Raw genomic sequence first — 25346 nt, forward strand, 5'->3', positions numbered from 1 at the left:
CCTGCTCTGTGCCTGTGATCTTACACTAAGGAAAGCTCTCGGCTTCGATACCAGGTGAGCACAGAGTGGCTTTGAGGGTGCAGCACGTTGGGGACATCTTGTGAGGTGTCTTCTCTGAGAGGGAGAAGGCCGGGCGCAGAGGCTTCTCTCCGCGGAGAGTTTGAACTCAGTGCCAACAGTTACCCAGCCTGTTTTGAGCCTGCAGCAGCCACCGATGGTTTTAAAACCACGCCTGTCACCTCTCGGCTGTGTGAGGTCTCAGTAATTTTCTCTTATTGTTTTTGGCTTTCTGTGTTTTGTAAATAACAGTTGAAAGCAAGGGATGTATTTCACTTAAGGGCTTTTGACCACTGCAGTCATAACCAAACTGTGCCTTTGGGGCAGTTTTCTCCAGGATGTGGGCCCCCCACTTTCAGAAGGTACTGCAAAGGGTCAGTGGCCGCCAAAGGATGGAGAGACACTGCTCCGGTTGGTGTCATCTTTAGATTTCTAGTTATTTGTGTGTGCGCGTGAGTCATTCCGGATACTTCCTCCCTTTTGTTATTAGTGTTCTGAGATGCAAAAGAGGAAATACACACACACACACGCACACACACGTGCGCACACACACACGCACACACACGCACGCACACACACGCACACACACACGCACATGCACACACACACACATGCACACGCACACGCACACACACGTGCGCACACACACGCACACACACGCACACACACACACACACACACGCACACATCCACGGCGAGGCACCGTGTGCAGTGGGCCAGGCGGGGCTGGGTGTCGGCAGCAGGGCCTGTGGGTGCAGCTCCCCCAGCTCCGGCTGCCTTCAGCTCTGCATCGGGCCTCGGCCTGAGCCGGCCGGGGGCCTACATACGGGTCCTTCCTGCTGCAGGCGCAGTGGGCACCGTCTTCTCTGGTCACCTGGACACTCCACAGGCAGATGTCACTCCATTCCCGTCAGGAGCAAGCGGGCAAGCTGTGGCCAAAACGAACAGATAGAGAGTTGGGCCCCTAAGCAGTGCAGGGACAAATTCCGCTGTGGGCCTGGGAGGGGTGGGGAGGGGAGGAGGAAGAGCCACCTCCTGGCCTGGGCTGACTCCTCTCCCAAGGCTGAAGCCCAGTGCCCTGAGCGTCATTCATTCATTCATTCATTCATTCCACCGCATTCATGGAGGACCAGCTCTGTGCCAGGCGGCAGACTGGGCCTTGGGCACAGGGAGGTATGTGACACAGTCCCCCCCAACCCCCATGGACTGTCAGGCTTAGAGGGAGGCAGACGAGGACCTGCTGCCTGTGGACAGGGAGGACAGGCCTCTCTGGGCTGCTCGTCCTCCACTCACGGAAGGTGCCGGTTTGGAGTTCCCTCTGAGCCCAGGTAAAGAAAACTCAGACATTCCAAGCTTAAGCCAGAGAGGGGCCATCAGGGGTCGATTAAAACGACAAGGCAAAGGTCCTGTTTCTTCTGTGCCCTGGGCTTGGAGTGAAAGACCAACATGGCAAGGGTGGTAGAATGGGAAGATAGAAAGTTCCTTATTTCCCGGGGACATTGCTGAGCCCTGAGCCAGCCCCGGACCACCTGCTCCAAGTTCACGTTGCACGAGACAGATAAACCTAGCATCTTTAAGTCACTGTTTGTTGGGGTTGCTGCTGATTATAGAAAATTCCATTCTAAATCAAGGTGGTATTCTAACCCAGCTCCTTTTCCTATTCTGCCAGGGATGCTGGCTAAAGCCTCACAGTCCACCCAGGAGAGAGGCGGGTTTGGAGTTTCCACAGTATGTTTGTATCAAGGCAGTGTGCACTTATTCACTTACTCACCCACCTAGTCATTGGTTCAGCAAATATTAATCAGATACTTGTAGGTACTATTAACTACAGCAGGGAATACAAGAGGGAAAAAGACACCCCCTCTCTGTCCTCAAGGGACTGGCAGCCTAGTGAGAGGGATGACAGTAAATTATGAAATTGTAGGAATCTCAGGATGGCCTCGTACAGCTGTGAAGTCTGAGCACTGCACAACACAAGGTGGCACCTTTCCCATGAGCACGGTGTTGAGGGTGTTTCCGGGAGTTGTGCACTGTGGGCAGGGCTTAGTCACCAGCCTCGTACAGACACTCAGAAGCGTTTGTCAACTTGACTTGAATTCAGCTTAGTCACATTCCAGTCCTGATCTAAAGTAACCCCGGGTGGTCCTGTTTGCAGAGACAGAACTCTGCAGCGTTGGTTTAAGCATAGAGGCACATGGCAGAAAATAGAGTCTAAGATTTAAGGTGTTGTTTGACGGATCCTTTCTCCTCAATGGAAGTAAACTTTAATTCTTTATTTAGTCTAAATCTACACCAATTAGAAACAAATTCTCTGAAATGCAAATACCTAGGGTATCAGTCAAGGTAACCAGTGCTAGCCCCACCATAACAAAACTGGGTATAGCAACCGCTGGGGCTAGGTCAAGAGGGTATTTCAGGCCAGGCACGGTGGCGCATGCCTGTAATCCTAGCTCTCTGGAAGGCCCAGGCAGGAGGAGTTTGAGACCAGCCTGAGCAAGAGCGAGACCCCGTCTCTACTAAAAATAGAAAAAATTAGCCAAGCAACTAAAAATAAAAACAAAAAATTAGCCAGGCATAGTGGTGTGTGCCTGTAATCCCAGCCTCTTGGGAAGCTGAGACAGGAGGATCGCTTGAGCCCAGTAGTTGGAGGTTGCTGTGAGCTATGATGATGCCACTGCACTCTAGTTGGGGTGATGGAGGGAGACTTTGTCTCAAAAAAGAAAAAAAAAGAGGGTGTTTCAGCCACAGCCACATGCTGGCCTCAGCCCCCATCACATGAATCTTGGAGGCCTGGTGCAGGGATGAGATTCCCAGTGTAGACTGCCTAGCATGGTGGTGACCCCTTGGGAGTCCCTCATAGCACTTCCTGCCAGGAGGGCTCCACTGGGACCATCCTGATTCTCCAAAGAGGGTCGGAGGGAGGCCGGCTTTCCATCCTCCTCCCAGAAGTCTTGTTGCCTTAATCTATGTAAATTTGTCCATCTCCCTTCCAGGAAGTTCTGCGTAGCCAGGGACACTGGGAAAGGCCATCTCTGTCCAGCCAGATTTTGTAAAAGTTCATGTATAGCCTTCCTCTAGGGGACTGGCAGACACTTGTCCTTATACTTACATAACGAAGAGCAGCGACCTGGTGACTTTTCCCTGAACAACGAAGATTCACTCTGGGGTGATTTGCCGGCAAATGCCACAACTTACATTTTACTTGATTGTAAATTTTTAATTTTATTATTAAAAATTAGACAATGTGTTATATGATTCAAAACTCAAAATTTACAGGAGAATATACAGTGAAAAGTCAGTCACCAGCCATCCAGAGAGAACAATGTCAGTAGTTTCTTATGCTTCTTCCCTGAGATAGTCAATCATATTGCACACACACACACGTATACATGGCCTGCATGTACACGCTCATTCCCATTTACACGTACTTATCCTCCCTAGTCCCGAAATTCCTGCACCTCAGCATTTGCATGTCACGACAACCGTGGAGATTATTTTATGTCCTCATATATATGCCACAGAGTCTCCCATAATATTCCGTTGGTTGAACGTGCCATGGATGCACACAGGCCATTTTGCACGTTTTCATGGAGCACTGAAGGATAAAGTCTGAGAAGGTCAAAGCATCTGTGCACTTGTGATTTTGGTGGGTGTTGGCCACATGGATGGCAACTTCGAAACAGCAACCTTAAACATTCCACCGTCCTCGTTATCTCTCTAAACAAGTAATGTATCAGTTTTCACCAAGAAGATATAAGGCCTCTATGGAGAGAACAATAAAATTCCAATAAAGACCACAGAAAATGATCTGAATAAATGGAGAGATATTTTAGACTCTTATTTTGGATGACCTAATATAGAGATGTCAATACTTCCCAAATCAATACATTCAGTGTAATCCCAATACAAATTCCAGCTGGATATTTTTTGAGGAACTTAATAAACTTATTTTTAAAATTTATACAGTGAAATAAAGGTCTATGAATAGCTAATTCAACCTTTCAAAAAGAGTTTTAAAAAAGGGAATTGTCCCACTAGATGTTGACATAACAGAAAGTCCTAGTAATAAAAATGATGTGGTCTCGTCGCCACAGGATCAGACAGACAGACCAACGGAAAAACAAGAGCAAGGACAGACCACTGCCTGTCACTTAGTTCGACCCGTGTGCAGTTGACCCATGTAGTTCTGACCATATATGAACCGTATTTCAGTTAGTTCACATATGGGAACTTGAAGGATGATGATGAAGGTGACCCCACAGACCATCAGAGAGAGCACAGATTGCTTAGTGGGTGGGAAACCAGCTCCCTGTGTTGATAAAAACACCCTGCATGTCCATATACATATGCAACCATGCGCAAAGATGGAAAAAGGTCATGAGAACATGTGAACAGGTTTCCCAATCATTTTCTTACTTTTCATTCTCAAATGCAGAAGGCCATGAGCCAGGCACAGTGGTAGGTAAGGCTGGGAATTCCAGGATGGATGGGACCAACCCCATCTGCACCCCTTGTTTCTTTACAAAGCGGGGAGAAGCCATTTCCTTGGTTTCTTGGGAGGCGCCTTCGGGTCTGAGCTCCTTCCTGCCTCTTATGAACTAAATGAATCAGGGAGAGTCACAGGTTGCCTGAACTTCAGTTACCGTGTCATGGTCCTGTCCGTGGCTGGACTTTGAAATGTTTCCCCAGTTCTTGGGCTCCTGGCTTGGAGGAATTGCCAGCCCTGGCCCAGGTGACAGAGAGAGGTGACAGACACTCAGCAAGTATGCGTGAAGAATTTATTGTAAGGAAAGTTTAAGGGTGCAAAGTGGAAGTACATTTCCTAAGGGAAATGGGTCTGTCTCGGTGAGTGGAGAAGACACTGTCTTCTTCTGTGTTTTTCCTTTTAAATAAGCTAGTAGTATATGCTGACATAAAGGTCAGTTGTAACTACTTATGACTGTATGTCACGGGTTTTGGGGTCTGGATTTTTCCAGGTATGGACATAACTTAAAGGTCAGGTTCCAGACATTCCTTTCTCCTGTACGTGTGATGAGGAAAGTCACCATTTATGGTGTTTTTCTATTTTCTGATTGGTGGTCACAGTTCCACGGTCTTAATTGCCCCATTCTTTAAGACCGAAATAACTGTTCTGTCTGGTTATTTTTCTGTAACTATTTCCTTGTTATTGTTTTTCTTTAACTGTTTCCTCCTTCTTGTTTTTCTGTCCCTAACATTCCATTACCTCTTGTTTTTCTGTCCCTGACAATCTTCTCTATAAAATGGGAGAATAATCCTGTAATTCTTTATAGTTTGTGGTGAGGATAAAATGATAGCAAAATGCTGCAATAAAATAACACAAGAACACACGTGGTCATAAAATACTACGGCTGCCTGCAGAGGGATCACAGCCGCCCCCTGCCGCCCTTCACTCCCCGGTGCTCTAAACAGAGCCATCGCCCCCACACCGGCCTCTGATGGTTTGTCCTCACCTTGAAGCCATTGACGCTGACGATGCCGCATCATTAGAGCCCTCACCTGCAGAGAGGAGCCCATTACCCTGAGCCGTCACCTCTGCTGGGACTCGGGGCTTGGGGGCAAATCCTTCCTCTATGAGGAGACTGGTCACTGCTCCCCCAACCCCAACTTCTCTCTCACACACACAGGAAGTAAAGTTAAAGAAAAAAAACCTTTGCAGTGGGAAAACAGTTTTGAAATGCCAACCAGTGCATTTCTGCAGCTCTGGTGGTTCCTTCTAATCTCTGCTGTGCACGGGGCCTGCTGCCGTTGAATAGGGGAAGGCGTGAGGCAGCAGAAAGCAGAGAATACCGATAAATGTGGATCTTGCAGTTTTCAAACCTTCAAGAGGAAGGACTGTGCAAATGCGCCCAGACCACAGATTTGAGGAAATAGTGCACGGGCCAGTCCAAACCAAGATGGGCTGTGAGTCTATGGCTTTGTGCACATGAAAGAATGTAAAATACCTCATGGACAATTTAGCACAATTTTACATGTCAAATTGATAATATTTTGGATATATTGGGGTAAATAAAATATGTTAGTAAAATTAATGTCACTTGATTCTTCTTTTTTATTTTTTAGGAGAATGAATAAGCTGAGAGGTTTATTCATACCATGGGATGCTTTCCAGCAGTGAAAACAGATTGCCTTCTTTATTTTGCAGAAGAAGAGCCCCAGGCCAGAGAGGCTACCTGAAATCACACATGCCACTCAGCTGGGTAATGGAAAATCTGAATCTTGAATCCAGGACTCCTGGATCTTAGCACTTAAAAAAAAACTTTCCTTTTGAATCAATTTCAAACTTAAGGAAGAATTGTGACAACAGTACAAAGAGCTCCTTCATCCAGATTTACCTATTTTAAAAAACATATTTCCACATTTTTGTTATTCTGTTTTTTTCTACACATTTTTTTCCAGAACCTTCTGAGAGCAGACTGCTGGCATCGGCAGTATTTGCATGAGCTGGGCACACCCAGGTGCCTTCCCGGTGTGTTTTCTTACGGTACCTGGTGAAGGCCTCGCAGCTGTGCCTTGTCTCCGCCTTACAGTCCAGGTTCCCCTTCAGAATCCAGCACCTGGCTCGGCACACAGTGCAGACCTGACCGGTATTTGCAGGATTAAATAATGTCAGGTTAGTCACTGACACATGAGCAACGGGGCCAAGGAAGTGGAAGATACTCTTTAATTAACCCGAGTCCTTCAGGGCTGACGTTTAGAAAATGACCTCAAGACCATGTGTTTTGGTTTGTTTGTTTTTAAACCTATACTCCAGAAAGTTCACTGTTGGGGCAAACCCCAGCCGTGCTTTGCAGACCTCGTTCCCCCTCGGACCAAAACATAGATTGGATGACCATGTGTCTCCACCCTGTGGCCACGTCTGGAATCGCATGTCCCTGGATCCCAAGCCTGTCTGTCAGTCAACGCAGAAGGAATTCTGTATTTTCTGGGTCAACGCACCGAGAACAGGAAGGGCTCAAAACAGGGATAAGAACAGAAAACTCCCACTCGGCTTTCCAACCCCGCTACCATCCACCCCTCGGATGTCATTGTGCTGAAAGAAAACTCAATTCCTCCCCGACCTTGAGTTTCCTAATTTCATGCCCTGACTGCAGTGTGTCAAAGGGAGGAGCAGCCACCCCATCTGCGGTCGGTAATGGATCTGAGGTCAGACAGAACAGGCCTTAAATCTCACCTCTGCCCTTGCCACCCACGTGGTCTGGGACTGCCATTCAAGGCCACGTGAATCTCAGTTTCCTCATTTGTAACCAACAATGTGCCAGCGCCCCCCAACGCATTCTTCCTCACCAGGCTCTGAACTCGCCCTTTGTTGTTTATTGTTAGAGATGGGATCTTGCTATGTTGCCCAGGCTAGACTCAACCTCCTGTGCTGAAGCAATCCTCCTGCCTCAGCCTCCCGAGTAGCTGGGACTGCAGGTGTGAGCCTCTGTGCCCGGCTAAAGCAAGCTGTTTATAAAAGGCTGCTGCCACTCTCTCATCCCACCCTCCACGCTGTTTTGTGGCCTCTGGGACTCTCCAGGCACCAGACTGTATCCTCACTGGCGGCAAGTTCTCTGTTGCAAATTCTTTCCTTTTTTGCCCTTCCATCCATCCGTCCATTCGTTCATCCGGTAACAAACGTGTGTGAAGCTTTCACTATGTGGGGACACAGTCTAGAAGGAGCTCAGAAACCAACTGGGGAGACGGATACATAAATGTCAAAATGTCGTAAGTCACAATGATAAAGATACACTCTGAGTTTTGGGAAGCAGAGGGGACAGGCACATATCCCACTGTGATAGACACGGTCTCTACGTAGCTTCCTGAAAATGGCTCCTGGAGGATGGATGGAGTCTCACACGATCAGCAGAAGCCAGCCAGGCAACACGCAAGTTGGGGCTGCGGGCACCGAGCAGCTCATGCGTCAACTGTTTCGCAGATACAAAAACCCAGGCTGCTGAGGGAATGGGCCCAAGACCAGGCCGTTTGTACAGAAGCTAGACTCTGGACCTTCTCTACATAGACCTGAGTCACCTTCTTTGAGCTGAGTTCCTCTACCTGTGACATGGGCCCGAGGCTAGCCTGGCCCACCGCCTGGGGCTGTCAGGAAGGACAGATGGGATGGATGTTGTGAAAATAGGGCACTGTCCGTCTTTAAAACAAGGTAAAGCTGGGTACGGTTACTTATGCCTGTAACCCTAGCACTTTGGGAGGCCAAAATGAGAGGATCGATTGAGGCCAGGGGTTCAAGACCAGCCTGGGCAATATAGCAAGACCCCATTTCTACAAAAAATAGAAAAATTAGCCGGGCATGGTAGTGTACACCTGTAGTCCCAGCTACTCGGGAGGCCGAGGCAGGGGGATTGCTTGAGCCTGGGAGTTGGAGGCTGCAGTGAGCTAGGATGACACCACTGCACTCCAGCCACGGCAACGGAGCGAGACTCTGTCTCAAAAAACCAAACAAACAAAAATGTGGTGAGCGCCCAAGTTATGCAATGCTGTCAACCCAGGATGTAAGTTCCTCTTGTCTCCCCCGACTGTCTGCCTGCACTGAGCCTCAAATTTATCCATGAGAGGAGGTCATAAAAAGTTCAAAAATTCAGAACACTTTCTGACCACCTCTCGTTGGCAGTATGAGAGTTTGGGGCCCAGAGATGGATGGATGTACCCGTCCCCTTGGGGATTATTCTGCCTCCTAAAATGGGCCATGGGGACCTGGTTTCCTCTGGTTGGACCAATCCCGCCCGTGCTTTTGAGGTGGTTGGAATCAAGAAACGATGCAAATGCAATCACTGAGACCCTCGTGGAACATCACTCTGGCGAATTTCCTGGGGTCTGGTCCTCGTCCCTGCTAACCTAGAGCCTGGCCTCCACCCAGACAAGCATCGAGGCTCAGACTCGATTGTAACTCTCAAGTGAGTTATTTCAGGGACATTCCTTTCCAGGAAACTGAATGCCTGCGGCCCTCATCCTGTTTTCTGATTTCAGGTACCTGGAGGCTGCCTGAGGAGGCAGGAAGCAGTTCCCGAGTGTGAACTTGGGCCGGTGCCCCTGAACCTGGGGCACCTCCGCCCGCATCCAGGCTGGCCTTGAGTGTCCCGCCTGGCCTCTGTCTTTCTTTGGGTTCCATCGCCAAATGTCCTGCTGCTGGCATCACGTCATTTGCTTCTCCACTTTGGCACTACTGTATTTAGTTTTTTGGGTTAGGGGTGATTTCTTAAAAAGATATAATTCATACTATAAAATTTGAATCTTTAAATTCAGTGGTTCTTAGGAGATTCACAAAGCTGTGTGACCCTCACCACTATCTTATTTTGGAACATTTCTATCATTCTAAAAAGAAACCCCATACCTACTGGCAGCCACTCCCCATGTCCCCATTCCCTCCCCGGCCCCTAGAAACCACCACTCTACTTTCTGCCTCTATGGGTTTGCCTATTCTGGACTCTTCATATGAATGGAATCGTGAAGTACGTGGTCTATTGTGTCTGACTTCTTTCACTTCGGGTGTTTTCACCCATGTTGTAGCATGTGTACTTCATTCCTTTCTATGGTTGAACAATATTCCATGGTATGGACAGACCATTGTGTTTGTCCATCCATCAGCTGATGAACATTTGGGTTGTTTCCACCTTTTGGCCATTGTGAATAGCACTGCTATGAACAGTTACGTGCAAGTTTTCTTGTGGACAAGTTTTTCTCAGTTTTCTTGGACATATACCTAGGAGTAGAATTGCTGGCTCGGGTGGTGACTCAGTATTAACTTTACTGACATTTTGCGTGGAATCATTCCTTGTTGTCCTGAGCATTGCAATGCTCTACCTAGCAGGTGCCATTAGCACCCCCAACACACACCAACTGGGACAACCCAAATTGTCTCCAGATATTGCCAGACGTGGGGCAAAATTGTCCCCAGTTGAGAACCATTGGTTTCAAGGGAGCTGTGGCTTATTAGAGAAAAGCCAAGTACACTCCATGTCTCTTTCTAAACTTTCTCCCGACGAGTCCCCCCGTGCTGAATTTTAATTTAAATTGACTGTCCTTCCGTCAGACCAGGCCCCCACTCTCATGCTCACAGCCACCCCTGTTTTCTGTCATTTCCTCCTTGCCTTATTTAGCCTGCCTTTATTAACTGTCTCCTAGGCGCCAGGTGCTGTCCTCACCCTGGGGAGGGGAAGTAAACAAGATAAGCTGTCCTCCTACCCCTCCCACCTGTCGCCACCAACAAACAGTGGTTGGTGCTTGCACGCAGAGGGCTCGTGTGTTCTAGAAATTTACAATGAGGAATCAGTTAGAAGCCATCAAGTCTACTGCCCTTGTGTACACGTGACGTCAGGAGGACAGGAGCAGAGAAACTGGAGAAGGGACCAGAGAGAGGGTCACAGCAGAACCAAGCCAGAATCCAGATGCCCTGAGCCCACCAGATGTCGCTTTGCTTCCATTGATTCCGGGCTGGGCATGTCTGTCCTGAAATGATCCTCTCCCAGGCTTTATTTAGCAGGTGCCTTAGCAAATGCTGTGCAAACCCAAGGTCATCTTTCACTTTTTCAGTTTAAAAAATTTTATTTTGGAGCCCTAAAAGACTCAGAAGAGTTGCCTAGGAGAGAAAAGACTAGAAAATGTGGTAGCACCCCTCCTGGTTTTATTCTCGGAAGCTCTTGGTCTTTTTCTTGGTGTGGCATTTTATGGTTTTCATAATGGACCCAACCTGGTCAGCTAGCCTTATGTCCCGCCCTCCTGCCATCCTGAGAAACCTCCCTCGTTCCCCCAGGCTCTCCCTTGCCTTTGCGTGGTGCACGTGTGCCCCTCTGTCCGGCAGGCCCCTCCCTCCTTCTGTACCTGGGAGACTCCTACTCATGCTTCCGTGCCCAGGTGAAATGCTCCACCCTCTGAAGCCTCCACTCGTCACCCACCTTCTTGTGCATTACACACCTGTGGCACTTGTCCCTGGGATGGGGATGGCTTGCGGGTGTGAGCTCTTCGAGTACAGGCATGATTCTTTGTCCCAGAGCCCAGCCCAGTGCCTGGCACACGGTAGACACTCAGACCATCTGGCTCAGTGATGAGTCACTGTGTCACTGGGAACAGGACAGGCCCTTCCACCTTAATCCCCCTGGTGCCAGGAGGCTGAGAGGGAGCAGGGCTGGGGCATTTGGGACGCTCCCAGCTCCTGCCACATCTGATGTACAAAAGGCAGCAAATCCTGATCCCACGTGGACAGCAGCCCAGCACCGTCTGATGGGGATATAATGGAAGCCATGTGTAATGCTAAATTTTCCAGTAGCCACATTTTAAAAGCCTCTAAAAACGTAAAATTAATTTTCATTGTATATTTGACAACCCAACACACTCAAAATAATATCATTTCAATGATAATGGAGATATTTAAAAAAATTTTTTAAATAATAAGTCTTCAAACCCTAGTGTGTATTTGGCACTGACAGCACATTACGATGCAGACTGGCCATGTTTTTAAGTGCTCAGGAGCCACACGTGGCTTGTGGCTGCCACGTTGGTTTGGATGCCTGTTCCCAGTTGCTTCTGTCGCTACCCCAGCTCTCCCCTGTGGTCTCTTCCATCCACCTTCTCCTCCCACCCCTCCAGCCAGGTCTTCATTTCAAGTATTAGCAGAGGCAATGGCGACAGAACATGCTCAGAGCTGGGCTGAAAGAGCAATGGCCGCGTGACCATGAGCTCCATCTTGGTTCCGTGATCACAGAATGCGGGCACTTCCCATGTGTGAGTGCCAGGTCACGGCAGTCCTCCCCGGCTCACACTGTCACTCCTGCCTGCCTCAGGCCTCTCACCAGCCGCCTTCCTCCCCAGGGCCCTCGTTTTTTGTCTTTGTGGTCAGGATACTGCCCTAAAATAAGTCTTTAAAGTGGAAGTTCCGCCCACCCTTCCTGCTTGGTGAGCAGGGTATGATTAGAGTTGGACTTTTCCTTCCCATATTGGCTCTACAGGATCAATTTAATTGCTGTTCAGCTTATCTTTGGGACAGTGATGTCATGTGATGAGACACCATGATTTTGGGGAGCATCTGTGCCCCAGATTGGGGAGAGGCTGCCAGCTCTCTGTTGCGCTGCTGATACAGTCTTCTGGGGGGTTTCTAGTGCCCACTGATATAAGAGGCACAGCGTAGCACACCAGGGACATGTCACCAAGGAGACGCCAGAAGACGGCAAAACATTCCCCTCTTCCTGCATAAACTTGAGAGTCAGATGTGGGTGGTAACATCCGGTGCCACCTCCAGACAAACAGCCGCTCACGATGGGTGAAGAGTGACGTCTCTGACACGGGCTCAACCGAGCGTCTCTGTAGAAGGGTCTAGATTCTACACCTACACACAGAGACCTCCTGACCGGGCCCGCGCTGTGCCTGGGAGATTTCTGCTGCTTCTGCGCCCAGGCCTGGGCCAGCTGTGCCCCATCCTCGGGCGAGGCCACCAGAGGAGGCCCTGGGGTTAGGACACACCCTTGCTGGGAACAGGGGGAGCTGAGGCAAAGCCCATTATCGGTGAGGGGCAGTTGTTCCCTGATAAATACAGATTGAGGAGGGAAATTGGCATGTATGTAAAGTCTTAATACTTTTCACCTGGGTTTGTCCTGAGACCCTAGAAAGGGTGATGGCTTATACAGGACTTCAGCTGTGGGGAGCATGTGCCCTCAGGGAGCCTCCTGTTTGCAAAAAGGGGAGGAGGGGCCCGTCCCACAGCTGCAGCCTGCAGAGGACCCCGGGCCTCAGGAAAGGGTGTGAGAGCAAGAGCTTGTGCTCACCTGGACAGAGGCACAGGGACCCAGGAGGACGCGCGCGAGAGAGAGAACAGACGGGTTCCAGCAAGGTTTCTGAAGTGGGCATTTTGGTCGCCTCCTCCCCAGCTTCCACTCCAAGACGGAGCCACCCTTCCCCACGTGAGTCAGGGGAGGATGGTCCCAGCTGCAAGGTGGTCCCCATCGCCTTGTCTGTGATTAGCTGCAGGGTGGTCACCTGAGTCTGAAGCAGCCAAACAGAGATGTGCTGGGAGGGGCTCTGGAACCTTCCTGGGAGCCCAGACCTGGTCTTCCTCCTCAGAAGCCCTCATGTCTGGGTGTGATCGGCGTCTGCTACCTACTTGCAGGGAATCAGGAGGCGAACCAGCCACAGACTGAAGAAAACATTGAGACAGTGATGCAGAGAGCAGGAAGGAGCTTGCATCAGCCAACCCCAAGGACATCCCCGAAGACCAAACAAACCAAATAGAAGCCCCAAATGAGTAGTTAGCAGTGAAACAGGGAAGGAAGCTGTGGCCACCCTGGAGCCAAATAGCCTTCCAGAGAGGCTGGTGTTTGGGGATGAACTTGGGGGATCAACAGACTTAGGCCATTCAAAGTGGGGAGCAGGATCAGAGACACCCCTTCCGGCCAGAATGCTTAAAGGCTCTACCTCCTCAGTAAAATGGTGGACTAGAAACTACCTACTTGTGAGCAAAGGCAAGTGGCTTTTAAAAACATGATAATTAAAAACTAGATATCCACATGCAAAAGAACAAAGTTGGACTCTTACCTAACACCATATACAAATGGACTCAAATGGATCAAAGACCTAACTGTGAGACCTAAAACTATAAACTCTTAGAAGAAAACAGAAGGCAAAAGCTTCATGACACTGGACTTGGCAATGATTTCTTGGGCATGACACCAAAGACACAGTTAACAGCAACAAAATAGGCAAATGGGACTTCATGAAAATTTCAAAAATTTTGTACACCAAGAGATAGTATTGGCAGAATACAAAGGCGAATCACAGAATTTGTAAATGTTTGTAAATCATATAGCTGATGAGGAATTATTTCCAGAATATACAGAAAACTTCTAAAACTCGACAAGAAAAATACCAGTCTGATTAAAAAATGGGCAAAGGACTTGACTGGACAGTTCTTCAAAGAAAATGTTCAAACAGCCAATAAATGTATAAAAGATGCTCAACATCACTGCTTAGCCACAATGGGGGATCACCTCCCACTTGTTAGGCTAGCTAGTGTGAAAAACAACAGAAAACAACAAATGCTGGTGAGCATGTGGAGAAATTGGAACCCATGGGCACTGTTGGTGGGAGTGTAAAACGGCTCTGCGCTGTCCCAGCTAGGTACAGGCACCTAGTCGAAACACATCTACTGGGAAGTGCAATCCCAGCTCTGGTGGCTCATCGATCGGTTTCCGTCTTCCTCCTCCGCCCCAGAGAGTGGACATATTAGGCGAGCTTTGCTTGTTAGCTCTCATTGGCACCCCAAGGGGTATTTCCCAGAAGCATGTCTGGGGGGTGCAAGGACGTGTGTGGCGGGGGTGGTATTCAGGACAAACGGACAGAGAGGCCTGCGCTACTGCAGCGGATTCTCTTTGGTGGAGTCGTAACAACCCAACCACACTATTTCCAAAGAGAACAGGGAGTTCATTGAATATTAACAGTAAGAAACAGCAGGAAAAGCACTGACAATCTGTTAACAATCGCCAGCGGCCCCTCACCCCTTTGAGCCCAGCTGGCAAAGCAACTAGGTTCCTGCCCTCCCTCCTGCAGAGCTGGGGTGTCATCCCGGAGTCTGGCAGGCTCTCCAGGAGGCTGGATCCAGGGAAATATTTGTGGAGGCAGGGCCCCTGCAGCTGGTGGCCTGTGGGCCTTGGCCCCCAACAGAATGACTCAAAGGGTCTTAGCCTGGCTTAAACTCTGTCCTCTCTGGGCACTGTGGAATTTTCAGGGCCACCATAGGCCAGAATGCTTAACTAAATTCAAAGTCAGAGAAAGCTTCTCTTTGGCTGCAGGGCAACAAGAGGGGATTACAGAGTCCCCGTGGGGGGGGGGAAGGAGACCGTGCGAGGGACCAGGGAATCCGCTCTCCTGTGCCCCTGCTGAGAATCAGGGCCCACCCATAGGGCAAGGGGCAGTGGACACATCCTCACGGGTGTTCCAAGGGCAGCATTCCAGACGTGCATATGTGTGCGTGTGGGGGTGGGGTGGGAGAACGTCTCACACGCGGCTGGTTCTCCTTGAGAGAAGTTCAGATCCCTTTGGTGTGAGGACCCCTGACCCACATGGCATGAAGCGACCTTATTCAAGGGTGTCGTTGCTGTGAGGCGTTTGAAAGAGACAACGTTATTTCCCTCGAACAGTTTTCATTATTAACATTATTTAAATAACATCATTTCCTTGAGACAGTTTTCATTCCCGCCCTCCCCCACCTTGAGGTAGCTCTCAAGGCTCAGTGAGGTCTTGGGGAGGAGCCCGGAGCAACTGTGCTGAGGTCGCTCCCAAGCCACGGTCCCAGAAAGCCCCAGCCCCTGTTGGGGGGCAGGGAGGCTCCAGTCCCTCCTCAGCCCTGCAGACTCAGAGCCATGTCCCCCTGGGCAGAGGGGACATCCAGCCTCTCGTGCCTCAGAACCAGGAATTCATCACAGTCACCCTCCTGGAGTTCGGGGGGCCATCAGTCAGGATTCGCATGAACACGAGTCACCAAAACCCAACTTGACTAGCTTAAGAAAAAAGATTTCTAAAAAACACCAATATCCAGTGCTCAGGCAAGGACGGTGCTGAGCTGGTCTCAGGAGTGACACAAACCAAGGGCTGGGTGGGTCTCCCTCTCTGTCTCTCTCTGTGCTTCCGTCCCAGGCTCTGTGCCCAAGTTATGCCAGCAGGGACAACACCGCGGTTGGGACTCCACCCCAACAGCTCCTGACCAAGAGAACAAGGCGCTGGCACCCCAGCACATGATGACGGCTCAGAGGGGCCCGAGCTGTGTCCCTGAGCTGTGCAAAACAGGGAGGTGCCCCAGCCCCCAAGGCCAGGGTGGGGGCCCAGGGGCCAGCCTCAGTCACTGCATCCAGAGGACTCCGAGGTGTTTCTTCCATAGCCCAGGCCTCCTCTGGAAATGGAGTCCAGGGTGGGAAGGCTCTGCTGATCCTTCTGTCTAAGGGGCCGTGTCTTTGGCCGGAAGTTCAGAGGACAAGTTGGTGTAGATCGGTCCCCTAAGGCTCCTCAGGGACCCTCTGAGACCTTTTCAACCAGAGGACAGCACCGACCAGGATGAGCAAGATGGGCACCTTCACAAAGGCCAGGAGCATGTAGTGGGTCCTGTGACAGGTGACACTGCAGTCAGAGCCCCGGCCCACTCTCCATCCCCCAACACTGCGAGCCATCAGCCAGCTCAGCAAAGCCCATGACCCTAGGTCCCGCAGCCCCGCTCTGGAGACCCCCATGAGTCCCTCTACAGTTTGACCATGAGGGCTCCTCCTACGGTGACCTCAGCCGTTTGCACTGGGCCCATCTTCTTTTCTAATTTCACCTTCTAGGACTCCCCTTGGCCCAAAGCACATCTCAGCCCACAGAAGCCCCTGGAGGTCACCAAATGCAGGCTGTGTTTTTCTGCCTCAATACCTGCTAGTGCCAGTCCCAGGTTGGTAAATCACTCTCCCTGTGTTGTGTCCCTTGTTGTCTCACATGGTGGAGATTGGGATCTTATCTCCCCTTGGCACCCACAAGGCCACCAGTGCTTTTTTATTGCCCAGTTAAATGCGTGGGAGGTGCTCATAGAGAAGAGCTCTGCAGAGCGGTTTTCTGGTGAGTGCTAGAATGGGGAGATGGTGGGTGCAGAGTAATGGGTGCAGGAGTGAGACAGAGGGTGGGCTTGGGGCCTTGATTCTGGCTACAAAGGTGCTGGCATCCAGTGACAGGCACAGACAGAAGGAGCTCTCAGGCTTGGCTTCCCTATAGGAGGGGGCCCAGCTAGGGGCAGGAGAAAGGACCACATGACTCACCTCTTGGAGGAGCCAGAGGACTCCCCCATATTGCTGTTGGCAGGTGATCTGGCAAATGGTTTGGAAGAGGAGCTTTCTGGGTAGGAGACACAGGCAAAGTTGGTTGCAGGTTATTGGCTCAGCTGGGGCTTGGTGCATGACTCACAAATCACCCCCACCCTGCCAGCCCTCACTAGGAGACCCTTCTTCCCCTGGAGCAGGAAGCTTCCCTTGGGCTTCTACTGGGTCCTCTGAATCATGACACACAGTCATTTATTCCATTATTTTCAGGGTGTGACAAGAAGAAATAAAAATTAAGTAAGAGTAAGCATTGTAGTTATTCTGGGGTCGAGAGAGAAATATTTTCATATTCTCTTTCCACTTACCCTTGTAAGTGGTTAGGGGGGGATCTCTGTTCCTTTCCACTTGAGTAGTGCCTGAGCAGGGCTCAAGGACAGAAGGTTCCAGAAATGGGGCATCTAGTTATTGGGGAGGTAAGGGAGGAGGAGACTCCAGAAGGCTGGTGAATCAGAGGGCATATCCCGGTTAAACAGGGAACAGTGATGGTGAGGGACCAAATATTCCTCTGAGGAACTGTGTAGGTGATCTGTGGCAGGCAGTGTGGTCACGGGTTCCTGCGACCAGCCAGGCACTGCATCCGTGACCTGCTGGCAAACTTTCATGTCAGTCCTCGGCCTGGCAGACTCTGTTCTCAGGTCCCAGGCTTTGGTCACACTAGACAGCTCGGACCTGAGCTCTGGGTAATTCCAGGTATAACAGCTCCTCTGTCCCACAGGCTGGGGCCCCTGTGGATGCCCTCACCCAAGACCCCTAAATGCCTTTGTCCCTAAAGCTCCACACTGGCCACGGTTTTCAGCCTCTCTGTCCCTTGCCTGTGAATCCTAACCCCTTCCTTGTCCCCAGAGACCTTCTGGGCTTCCCTGGCGTGGCCGCCCTGGGGAAAACTTGCCTGGAAGACACTTTCCGGACTCCACTTGGCTCAGTGGCAGCCCCTGCATCCCTCTGTGGTCTCACCCCTGACGATGCTTGTTCTAAAGCTGGCACATCACGTCCTGACGCGCCCATGTGGATGCAGGATGGAGGAGAGACTGGGCACACATGTGTGGGTGGAAGCAGAGAGGGGCTGTTTCTCAGGCTCCCGAAACAGCAGCAGGAAGACCCCAGTGTCCCTCAGTGGGGTCCAAGGCACGGAGGAGACGCCAGGGCAGCCAGAGAGATCCCTAAAGTTGATCTCGTGGCTGAAGCCCTCCTTTCTTTTTGAAGAGTCTACTGTCATCTGTGCACCTCCCTGGCTCTTTCTCCTCCCTCGCTCACTTTGGGCAGCCAGAGAAGGTAGAGGAGGGGGTGGCCGGGGACCCAGAGAGGAGGGGCCCTGTAAAATGCCCAGAGCCACTCTGGGTTGGCCAAGTTCCTGGGACTCAACACTGGAACCCTCCGGGCTACCCCAGGTCCTCCCAACCTCACGTAATGACAGGACCTGAAGACTGACCCCCTTCATAGAGTGACACCCTGCGGGGGTTTGAGGCCCATCCCGGGCTCTGACGAGAGACCCCGAGGCCGTCCAGCCTCCAGGGAGCAGGGCTGAGCCACGGGCCACCAAGGCTGAGTCGCACACCCCCACCCCAGCTCAAGCCCTGCAGGCCATGCGTTGGCTGCATCCCTCGGAGGGACCTCAGGGACTGGGACAGAGAGAGAGGTGCTCTCTCTTCCCTCCCCATCCATCTGTCCATCTGTCCGTCTGTCTCTTAAGCTCTCAGCCACTTCTCTTCAGCTCTTGGGGAGGATGGGGTTAGATTAGAGCACTGACTTGCTCAGTCCTGAGCGCCAGGGCCTCCTGGTGTAGATGAGGCAGTTCTTACCTGGGTCAACAATCACTTTAACTTGGGTCCCAAGGTCAGTTCCAGGTTTCTGGATCCCACACCAGTAAGTGTCTGCGTCATCTTGCCTGAGCCCCTCCATGGTCACGGTGAACGAGCGGTCTCTCCAACTGTCCCTGATGGACACGCGGCCACTCTTCTCCTCTTGCTCTGACCCACGGGTTTGAACGAGGATCTTGCACCAACGCCATTTCCCCCCTCGACACCACCACTTGTCGTGGGTCTCCCATCCTTGGTTATAGCGACACTGCACAGTCACCAAGCCCCGCTCTGGGCCCCTCACAAACTCTGGGCCTTGGATGGAGACACAGCCTGGAAAACAGAACCCCAAGATAGAGCCCCCGCTGTCCTGCGCCAGGGTCCCGGACCTCCGCAGCCAGCCCTGACACACCTGACTCCTCCGTCCGCCTCCCCCTCAGCTCGGCCCCACATCAGTGTCCTCCGTGGTGACGATGTCTGGGCCTCTTTGGTCCTCTTCTGCCTAGCCCTGTTTACAGCACACGACACCCTGGTTTCTGTCACCCTCTTTCCTTGTCCTCCCAACGCTGTTCTCCTCTGATCTCCTTCTTCTCCGACTACTCTGTCTCTTCCTTTCTCTTTAACTCTTGGTGTAACCAGTGCCGTGTTGGTAGATATTTAACAACCAGCTTCCTGGGGGGAAAAAAAATCTCTGGTTTGTAACATCTGCTCATTTCTGTAGTGTAAATACTCCCAGCATGGCTGACGTCAGGCTACGCATGTGACGTCGCAGGACACAGGGCTGGGAAGAGGTGTCCCTCACCAGCTCTGTGAGCCCATAGGAGCCAGTTACAGCACAGCTCAGGGGCAACCTGGGGGTCTCCCTCCAGCCTCCAGGAAACGATGCTCTCCACGGCTGCCTGTGTCCTGGTGATTCCCAAACCCACGTTTGTAGCTCAGATTCTGCCCTTAGCTGGCCCACCATTTACAAAGGCACGCCGCCGTCTCTTCCCCAAACTCAGTCCGAGCAGACCTGGAAGCGCCACCTCCCCCAGCCTGGACGTGCTCAGCTTCAGGACCTTCCTTCTAGTGGGGCTCCACGTGGACAGATTGACAGAGGCCGGATCAAAGTGGAACAGGTTAGAGACGCGCACAGGTGTCCTGTGGTCCTGCTGTTGACTCCAGTGGAGCTGACTAGGTCGAGACACACTCTTCCCTCGGCAATAACCACTTGTTCCTTGATCACATGGAAGCCTCTCTTGGTCCCAGAGTCTCAGGCCCAGGCCAGGGGTCTCTGCAGGGCATAGGGACTAGGCAGGTGCCACCACCTCACCCCTTAGACCTGCTCCCTGGAGCTATTTTAGTTTATTTAAGGTTTGCATTTGTGGGTGGCAGACGAATCCATCCCCATAGATGTTAGAGAACCCAAGAATATGTCCCCTTACATGGCAGAAGGGACTTTGAAAGTGTGATTAAGTTAAGGATCCTGAGACATGGAGATTATCCGGGATCGTCCCATCCCCAGGGGTCTGATAAGTGAGAGAGGCTGGAGGAGAGTTAGAGTCGAAGATGCTCTGTGGCCGGCTGTGCGCAGGGAGGACGGGGCCACGAACCGAGGAGAGCAGGTGACATCTAGAAGCTGGAAAAGGCCAGGAAGCAGCTCCTCCCCGAGCCTCTAGAGCAGCGCAGCCCTGCCGACACCTGGATTTTAGCCAGTGAGACCATTTCCCACTTCAGATCTTCAGACAGTAAGATGATGACTTTGTGTTGTCCTAAGCCACGGAGTTGGTGGCGATTTGTTACAGCAGCCGTGGGAAATTCATACTCGATCATCAGAACCGACTCTGTGCTCTCCAAACTCAGCCACTGTGGAGCCTCGCTAGAGAGCCTGGGGTCTTCGCTGACCCTGTCCCCTCCTTCACCCCCGCAGCTGATCAGCAGCCAGCTTCGTCGGCTCTGCCTCAGAAATGCTCCTCAGCATTACTTTCTTCTTCCACTCTCTGCAGTTGCAGGCCGTGAGGACAGCGTGACAGCAGAGCGAGCATGACCTTTGGATGCATCTATCTTCCCCGGACTAGTTGGGAAACCCTGCATGAGTTGCTTAACCTCTCAGAGTCTTACTTCCTTATTTGCAGAACAGCAGTGCTGCTCTCTACTCGCAGCTGGTGATACAACTTGGATGAGGGTACAAAATCCGACATTTGGGGGTCGCTCTGTCAGTGACAGCCCGTCAACAGGCCAGGACCCTGTCTGGTGCCTAGATCATGGCAGTGGCGTCCGGGGAGGTTTCTCCTACCTGGCAGCATCCTCACCAGCTGTCCTCACCGTGCTGCTGCCTCAGCGGCACTTGCTGCGAGCTCCTCAAAATCTTCCAGGATGTCCCCTGCAGCCCCTCCCCACTGCCTCAGAACAATGTGAAATGCTTTTGTTTGGCATTCAAGGCTCTTTACAATCCGGATGCAATGTCCCTGTCCAGCGCTGCTCGCTGTCTCTACCTCTAGACTACAACCTGCCCCCACCTTTCTCTTCCCCTCACCCTGACGTGCCCTCCCAGGCTGGTGTGCTCCTTTCTCCAACACCTGCTCTCCTACCGGTCACCTCCAACACCTCCTGCAAGGCTCGGGACTCTTTACAAACTCATATTCTCATCCCCGGCTGAGAAGCTCCCTCCCGCCACACTGGTGTTTTATTCCTGTCTCTCTTCTTCTGCCTCCCTTGCTGGGGCGTTCACGGAAGGGCAGAGATTTTGTGTTCATTTTTTCTCTCTCTCTCTCTTCCCCACTCCCAGCCCCAGTGTCTTGTTCAGTGTCCAGCTCATGGTAAGCACAAATAAATTTAGTGGCTGTTTTTGAAAAGAAGCCGGTCATCATGATCTTGAACATAATCATTCAACTCTGGAACTAGCTACAATTTCCACGCCAATGGACAACAAAGCATAAGGTTGTTAATTGCAGCACTAATGTAAATAATAAACATTGGAAACAAACGCCAATGTCATCGATGAGGGGTTGGGCTATTAAATTATGGCCCATCCATACATTTTTTTTTTCTTTTTTGAGACAGGGTCTTGCTCTGTCACCCAGGCTGGAGCCCAGTGGAGCGATCGTAGCTCACTATAACCTGGAACTCCTGGGCTCAAGTGATCCTCCTTCCTCAGCCTACTAAGTAGCTGAGACTACAGGTGCATGCCATCACACCCAGCTAATTTTTTAAAAAATTTTTCTTTTTAGAGATGGGATCTTGCTATGTTGCCCAGACTGGTCTGGAACTCTTGACCTCAAATAATCCTTCCAACTCAACTTTCCAAAGTGTTGGGATTACAGGTGTGAGCCACTGTGCCTGCCCCATAATATGGTTAAAAAGCAAAAGACAAATCACCAGACAATGGTAGAGAAAGATTTTGGAGGTATGTTATTACTAGGCTTGAACAAAGTTGCCTAAGAGAGTGTATGATTCCATCTCTTTGTTTTACCTATAGTATGTGCGTAGGAAACAATCTGAAATTGTGTGTTCTAAACTCCTGACAGTGGTTAGCACTGACACTGGGTGTTGGGGGAAAATTTCTCTTTCTAAATCATATACTTCTATTGTGTTAAAATGCTCACAATGTCATTAACTGGTAAAACAACAAGGAAAAATTTTAAAAATTAAAAAAAGGATCAATTAGAAGGATCACCAAAAGACAGCAATGACTGGACGTTAAAATCAAATGCAGAAGTCAGCAGAGAGGGTAATTTTCTTTCTTAAAAGAACAACACAACTGCAGTAGAAAGCAGGGGTCAATACACAGTGTAGTTTTCAGCAATCACAAACGGCAGAAAAACTACACTGCTGTGGTTCCATCACCCCCAGCGCCAGTAACTCAACCTGACCGAGAAGCCCTCCCGATGGGACTGGGCCCATTTAAAAAATATGCGGGCGATGGGTTATAAACACTGATTATGATGGATGGGACTATTAATGAGGCCTGTGTGTGTTTTCAGGGTTGGTTCGAGGGAGGATGGGGTGGGGGTGACAGGACAGCCGTCAGCTCAGAGCAGAACCCTGGGGAAGGGGCTGAAGGGTTTTAAAAGCGCCAGGCTGTTTACATGTCAGTTTTTTGATTTTGTGAATCTGAGATGGAAACTTTCTCTTCTGTGTCAATCCCCCAGGACAGTTTGCCCCCTGTCCTTCCGTGAACAAAATCCTTGTGTGAATATCTTGCCTCGAAATGCAGAGATTGGCCCGGGCCACTGTCTAGGCCGGCAGAAAGTGGCCACTGGTGCACAACACGAGTCGGGCGGCCAAGGGCAGCGCTCAGAGCAGAGAAGCCCCCGGGGGCCCCCACGGCGCAGAACCCTAGAGAGAGGCCCCGGGATTCCCGCTGCCTGTGGGGTGGGACTGGAGCCCATCTGACCTTGCAGCTGTGGGCGGGCTCTGAGGAGTAACCTCCCAGACACAGATCTGCGCGTCTGGCCGGCCTTGCATCACGCTCCTGGGTGAGACAAGCAGGGTTTGTTCTTGGACTTGCAAATACCCGCAGAGCACCCGCTCCGTGCCAGTCCCCGTCTGGGGTGCTGGGCCCTGTTAGGGCCCTGCCTTCATCTTGGGTTATTGGGGGGTCATGTAACCAATCAGATAAGAGAACAACCTACTGGAAATTGGATCATTCTGACCTCACCCCATCCATTTTCTCTGCTCTCATTTCACAGAAATAACCTCAGCGTGGTGAATGGCGATCTGTCCACGAGAATGTGGCAGGGTGGCCTTTGTTTCATGCCTGACTCACTCTCCCCCTTCCTGTGTATAAAACTCAGTGGGACGAGGAGGGCCTCTCTGTCCTGTCTCTGCAGGACCAGCCGGCGACCCCAAGCTGCAGTGCAGCCCTGGTGGGTCTCACCTGGGGGAGAAGAGTGTTTGTGTGGCTCTGTGCAAGTGCGGACAAGTGCATGTGTCACTTTATGTCACCATGTCTGAGTGCAGGAGTGTGTCTGTGTGTATATAAGCCTGAGCGTGACTCTGGGACCCTGAGCAGGAGTGTGACTGTGTATGAATGTGAGTGTGTGACAACAAAGATGTGTGTGCGGGTGTGACTGCACTTTGACTCCTCTGTGCGAGTGTGTTGTGTGTGCATGTGACAACGTGTGCGCCCAGGCCTAGTTTGCCCACCCCTTCTCCTCGGCCTCCAGGTGAGCTGTCAGTAGGGGTTAAGAGAGGGAGCAGCTGGGGGTCTCTCAACTCAAATGCAAACCCGGAGCCCGGGGGGAGGCAGATGTTCTGAATTACTGTCTCTGATGGATTCCGGGCCATATGGAGCCCTGCTTAATTCCTGTGGCTGCTGTCGTCACAGGTGGTCCACTGGTGTCATCACCGGGCTTCCTCATCATCATCATAAAATCACCCACGGCAGCAGTAACACAGTCCTTATTTACTCTGTCCAATATGAATAGCAGAGTTCTACAACTTCAGGGCTGAAAATGACCCCTGGGACTTCCCACTCACCCCAGAGATCCAGGTCTTAGGACAGTCAAAGGCTCACCCAGACCACACACCCCTGCCTGGAGCTCAGGTCTCAGAACTGGCTGTGCTCTTTCCTGCCGTCCCTCTGTGGACCGGTCTGTCTGTGCCAGATGGTCAGTCCCCAGGCCCCACGAGGACTGTATAACCTGCACATATTGCCACCCTGCGTGAAATTCCAGACTGTCCCATAATGTCCTCAGAAGTTTGTCACAGAGGAGAAGATCCTCTAGCCCTTCTCATCTCCCACCTGGCTCTTGAGCCATTTTCCCTTTGAAAGTCTCAGTTCCTGGGCATGGCGTCCAGGGCCCTTCATAATCCCGCCTCTTGCGTGTCCAACCTCACATCCAACCCGCCGCCCCGAGGCGTCCTGCACACAGAGAGCATCCTCTGCACGAACACACCATCCTCCCCACGCCTCCATCCCTCTGCACGTCCCTCTCCCTGCAGTGCTCTTCTCTCTGCTCACTCCAGGGACTGAGCCCTCCTGCAAGGCACACAGACTGGACGGCCTCAGGACGCTTTCTCTGGCTCCCCCAGCCACCGCAGCACCGGCCTCTGCGCACCCCTCCGTCAGTGCCTCACTGTGTCCCGCCACTGGCTGCAGTTTGCGTGTATGTTTCACCTGCCAAGCCGTGCAGGGTCTCCTTTCATGGCGAGCTCTACTTCTCTTTTCCCTATGTGTCCTCGGGGTCTGATGCACGCCTGGCACAATGCTCGTCCCCAGTACACTTTTGCTGAGGGACTAAACAAAGCTGCTTCTCATTCTCCTGGACGTGGCAGCTCCCCTGGAACCTGGGACAGATGCCCTCTGCCTCCTGCCCTGCCCCTGTAGTACCAAGCCCCGCTTACCTGAGAGGCTGAGAAGGAGCAGAGCCGGGGGCAGCCACATGGCCGTGCCCCCGCCGGCCCCTCTCCCCCTGTCCTGCAGCCGGCAGCCAAAGCGGATTCCAGCTGGACTCTCGAAGCTCTGCCTGTGCAGGCTGCCTTTGAAATTCTTACTCATTCACTTCCTTTTATAGAGTGGGTATTTCCTGCTCTTAATTATTCAGCAAAAGGGGTGTCAGGTTTTGGCAGGGCTGAGTCACAGGGCTTGCCCATCCTCACGAGATAGGGAAGAGGAGGCAAGGGGACTGCAGGGTCAAGAGGAGCAGGGGACGCATGTCTGCAGAAGGGC

At 51.4% G+C, this 25346-nt stretch overlaps 1 protein-coding gene across 3 annotated transcripts; it reads right to left on the reverse strand.

Moving 5' to 3' along the window:
- Nucleotides 1-15109: 15109 nt before the first annotated feature.
- Nucleotides 15110-25146, reverse strand: LOC123650755 (CMRF35-like molecule 7). Of its 3 annotated transcripts, none has more exons than XM_045569840.1 (4): nucleotides 25022-25146; nucleotides 18698-19027; nucleotides 16839-16914; nucleotides 15110-16155 (listed from the first exon to the last, which is right to left on the reverse strand). In XM_045569840.1, exons 1-4 carry the CDS (start codon nucleotides 25059-25061, stop codon nucleotides 16050-16052), a joined length of 552 nt encoding a protein of 183 aa, XP_045425796.1. In that variant the 5' UTR covers nucleotides 25062-25146; the 3' UTR covers nucleotides 15110-16049. The 3 variants fall into 3 exon arrangements, 2 of the variants coding, with proteins under 2 accessions (XP_045425796.1, XP_045425797.1); XM_045569841.1 differs by having other exon boundaries at nucleotides 16043-16155; nucleotides 16839-16910; XR_006739474.1 differs by lacking the exon at nucleotides 15110-16155 and adding an exon at nucleotides 17204-17482 and having other exon boundaries at nucleotides 16844-16914.
- Between the last annotated feature and the right edge of the window lie 200 nt (nucleotides 25147-25346).

The sequence above is a fragment of the Lemur catta genome, chromosome 15 (genome assembly GCF_020740605.2).
Source record: "Lemur catta isolate mLemCat1 chromosome 15, mLemCat1.pri, whole genome shotgun sequence".
Taxonomy (NCBI): Eukaryota; Metazoa; Chordata; class Mammalia; order Primates; family Lemuridae; genus Lemur; species Lemur catta.

Excerpts from the sequence above, each read along its gene's own strand:
- LOC123650755 (XM_045569840.1), bottom strand. The coding sequence starts at position 25,061 with ATGTGGCTGCCCCCGGCTCTGCTCCTTCTCAGCCTCTCAG. Across the intron at positions 19,028-25,021 it reads GCTCCTTCTCAGCCTCTCAG|GCTGTGTCTCCATCCAAGGC; the intron begins GTAAGCGGGGCT and ends TCTGTTTTCCAG. Across the intron at positions 16,156-16,838 it reads TCCTCTGGCTCCTCCAAGAG|GACCCACTACATGCTCCTGG; the intron begins GTGAGTCATGTG and ends CACCTGTCACAG.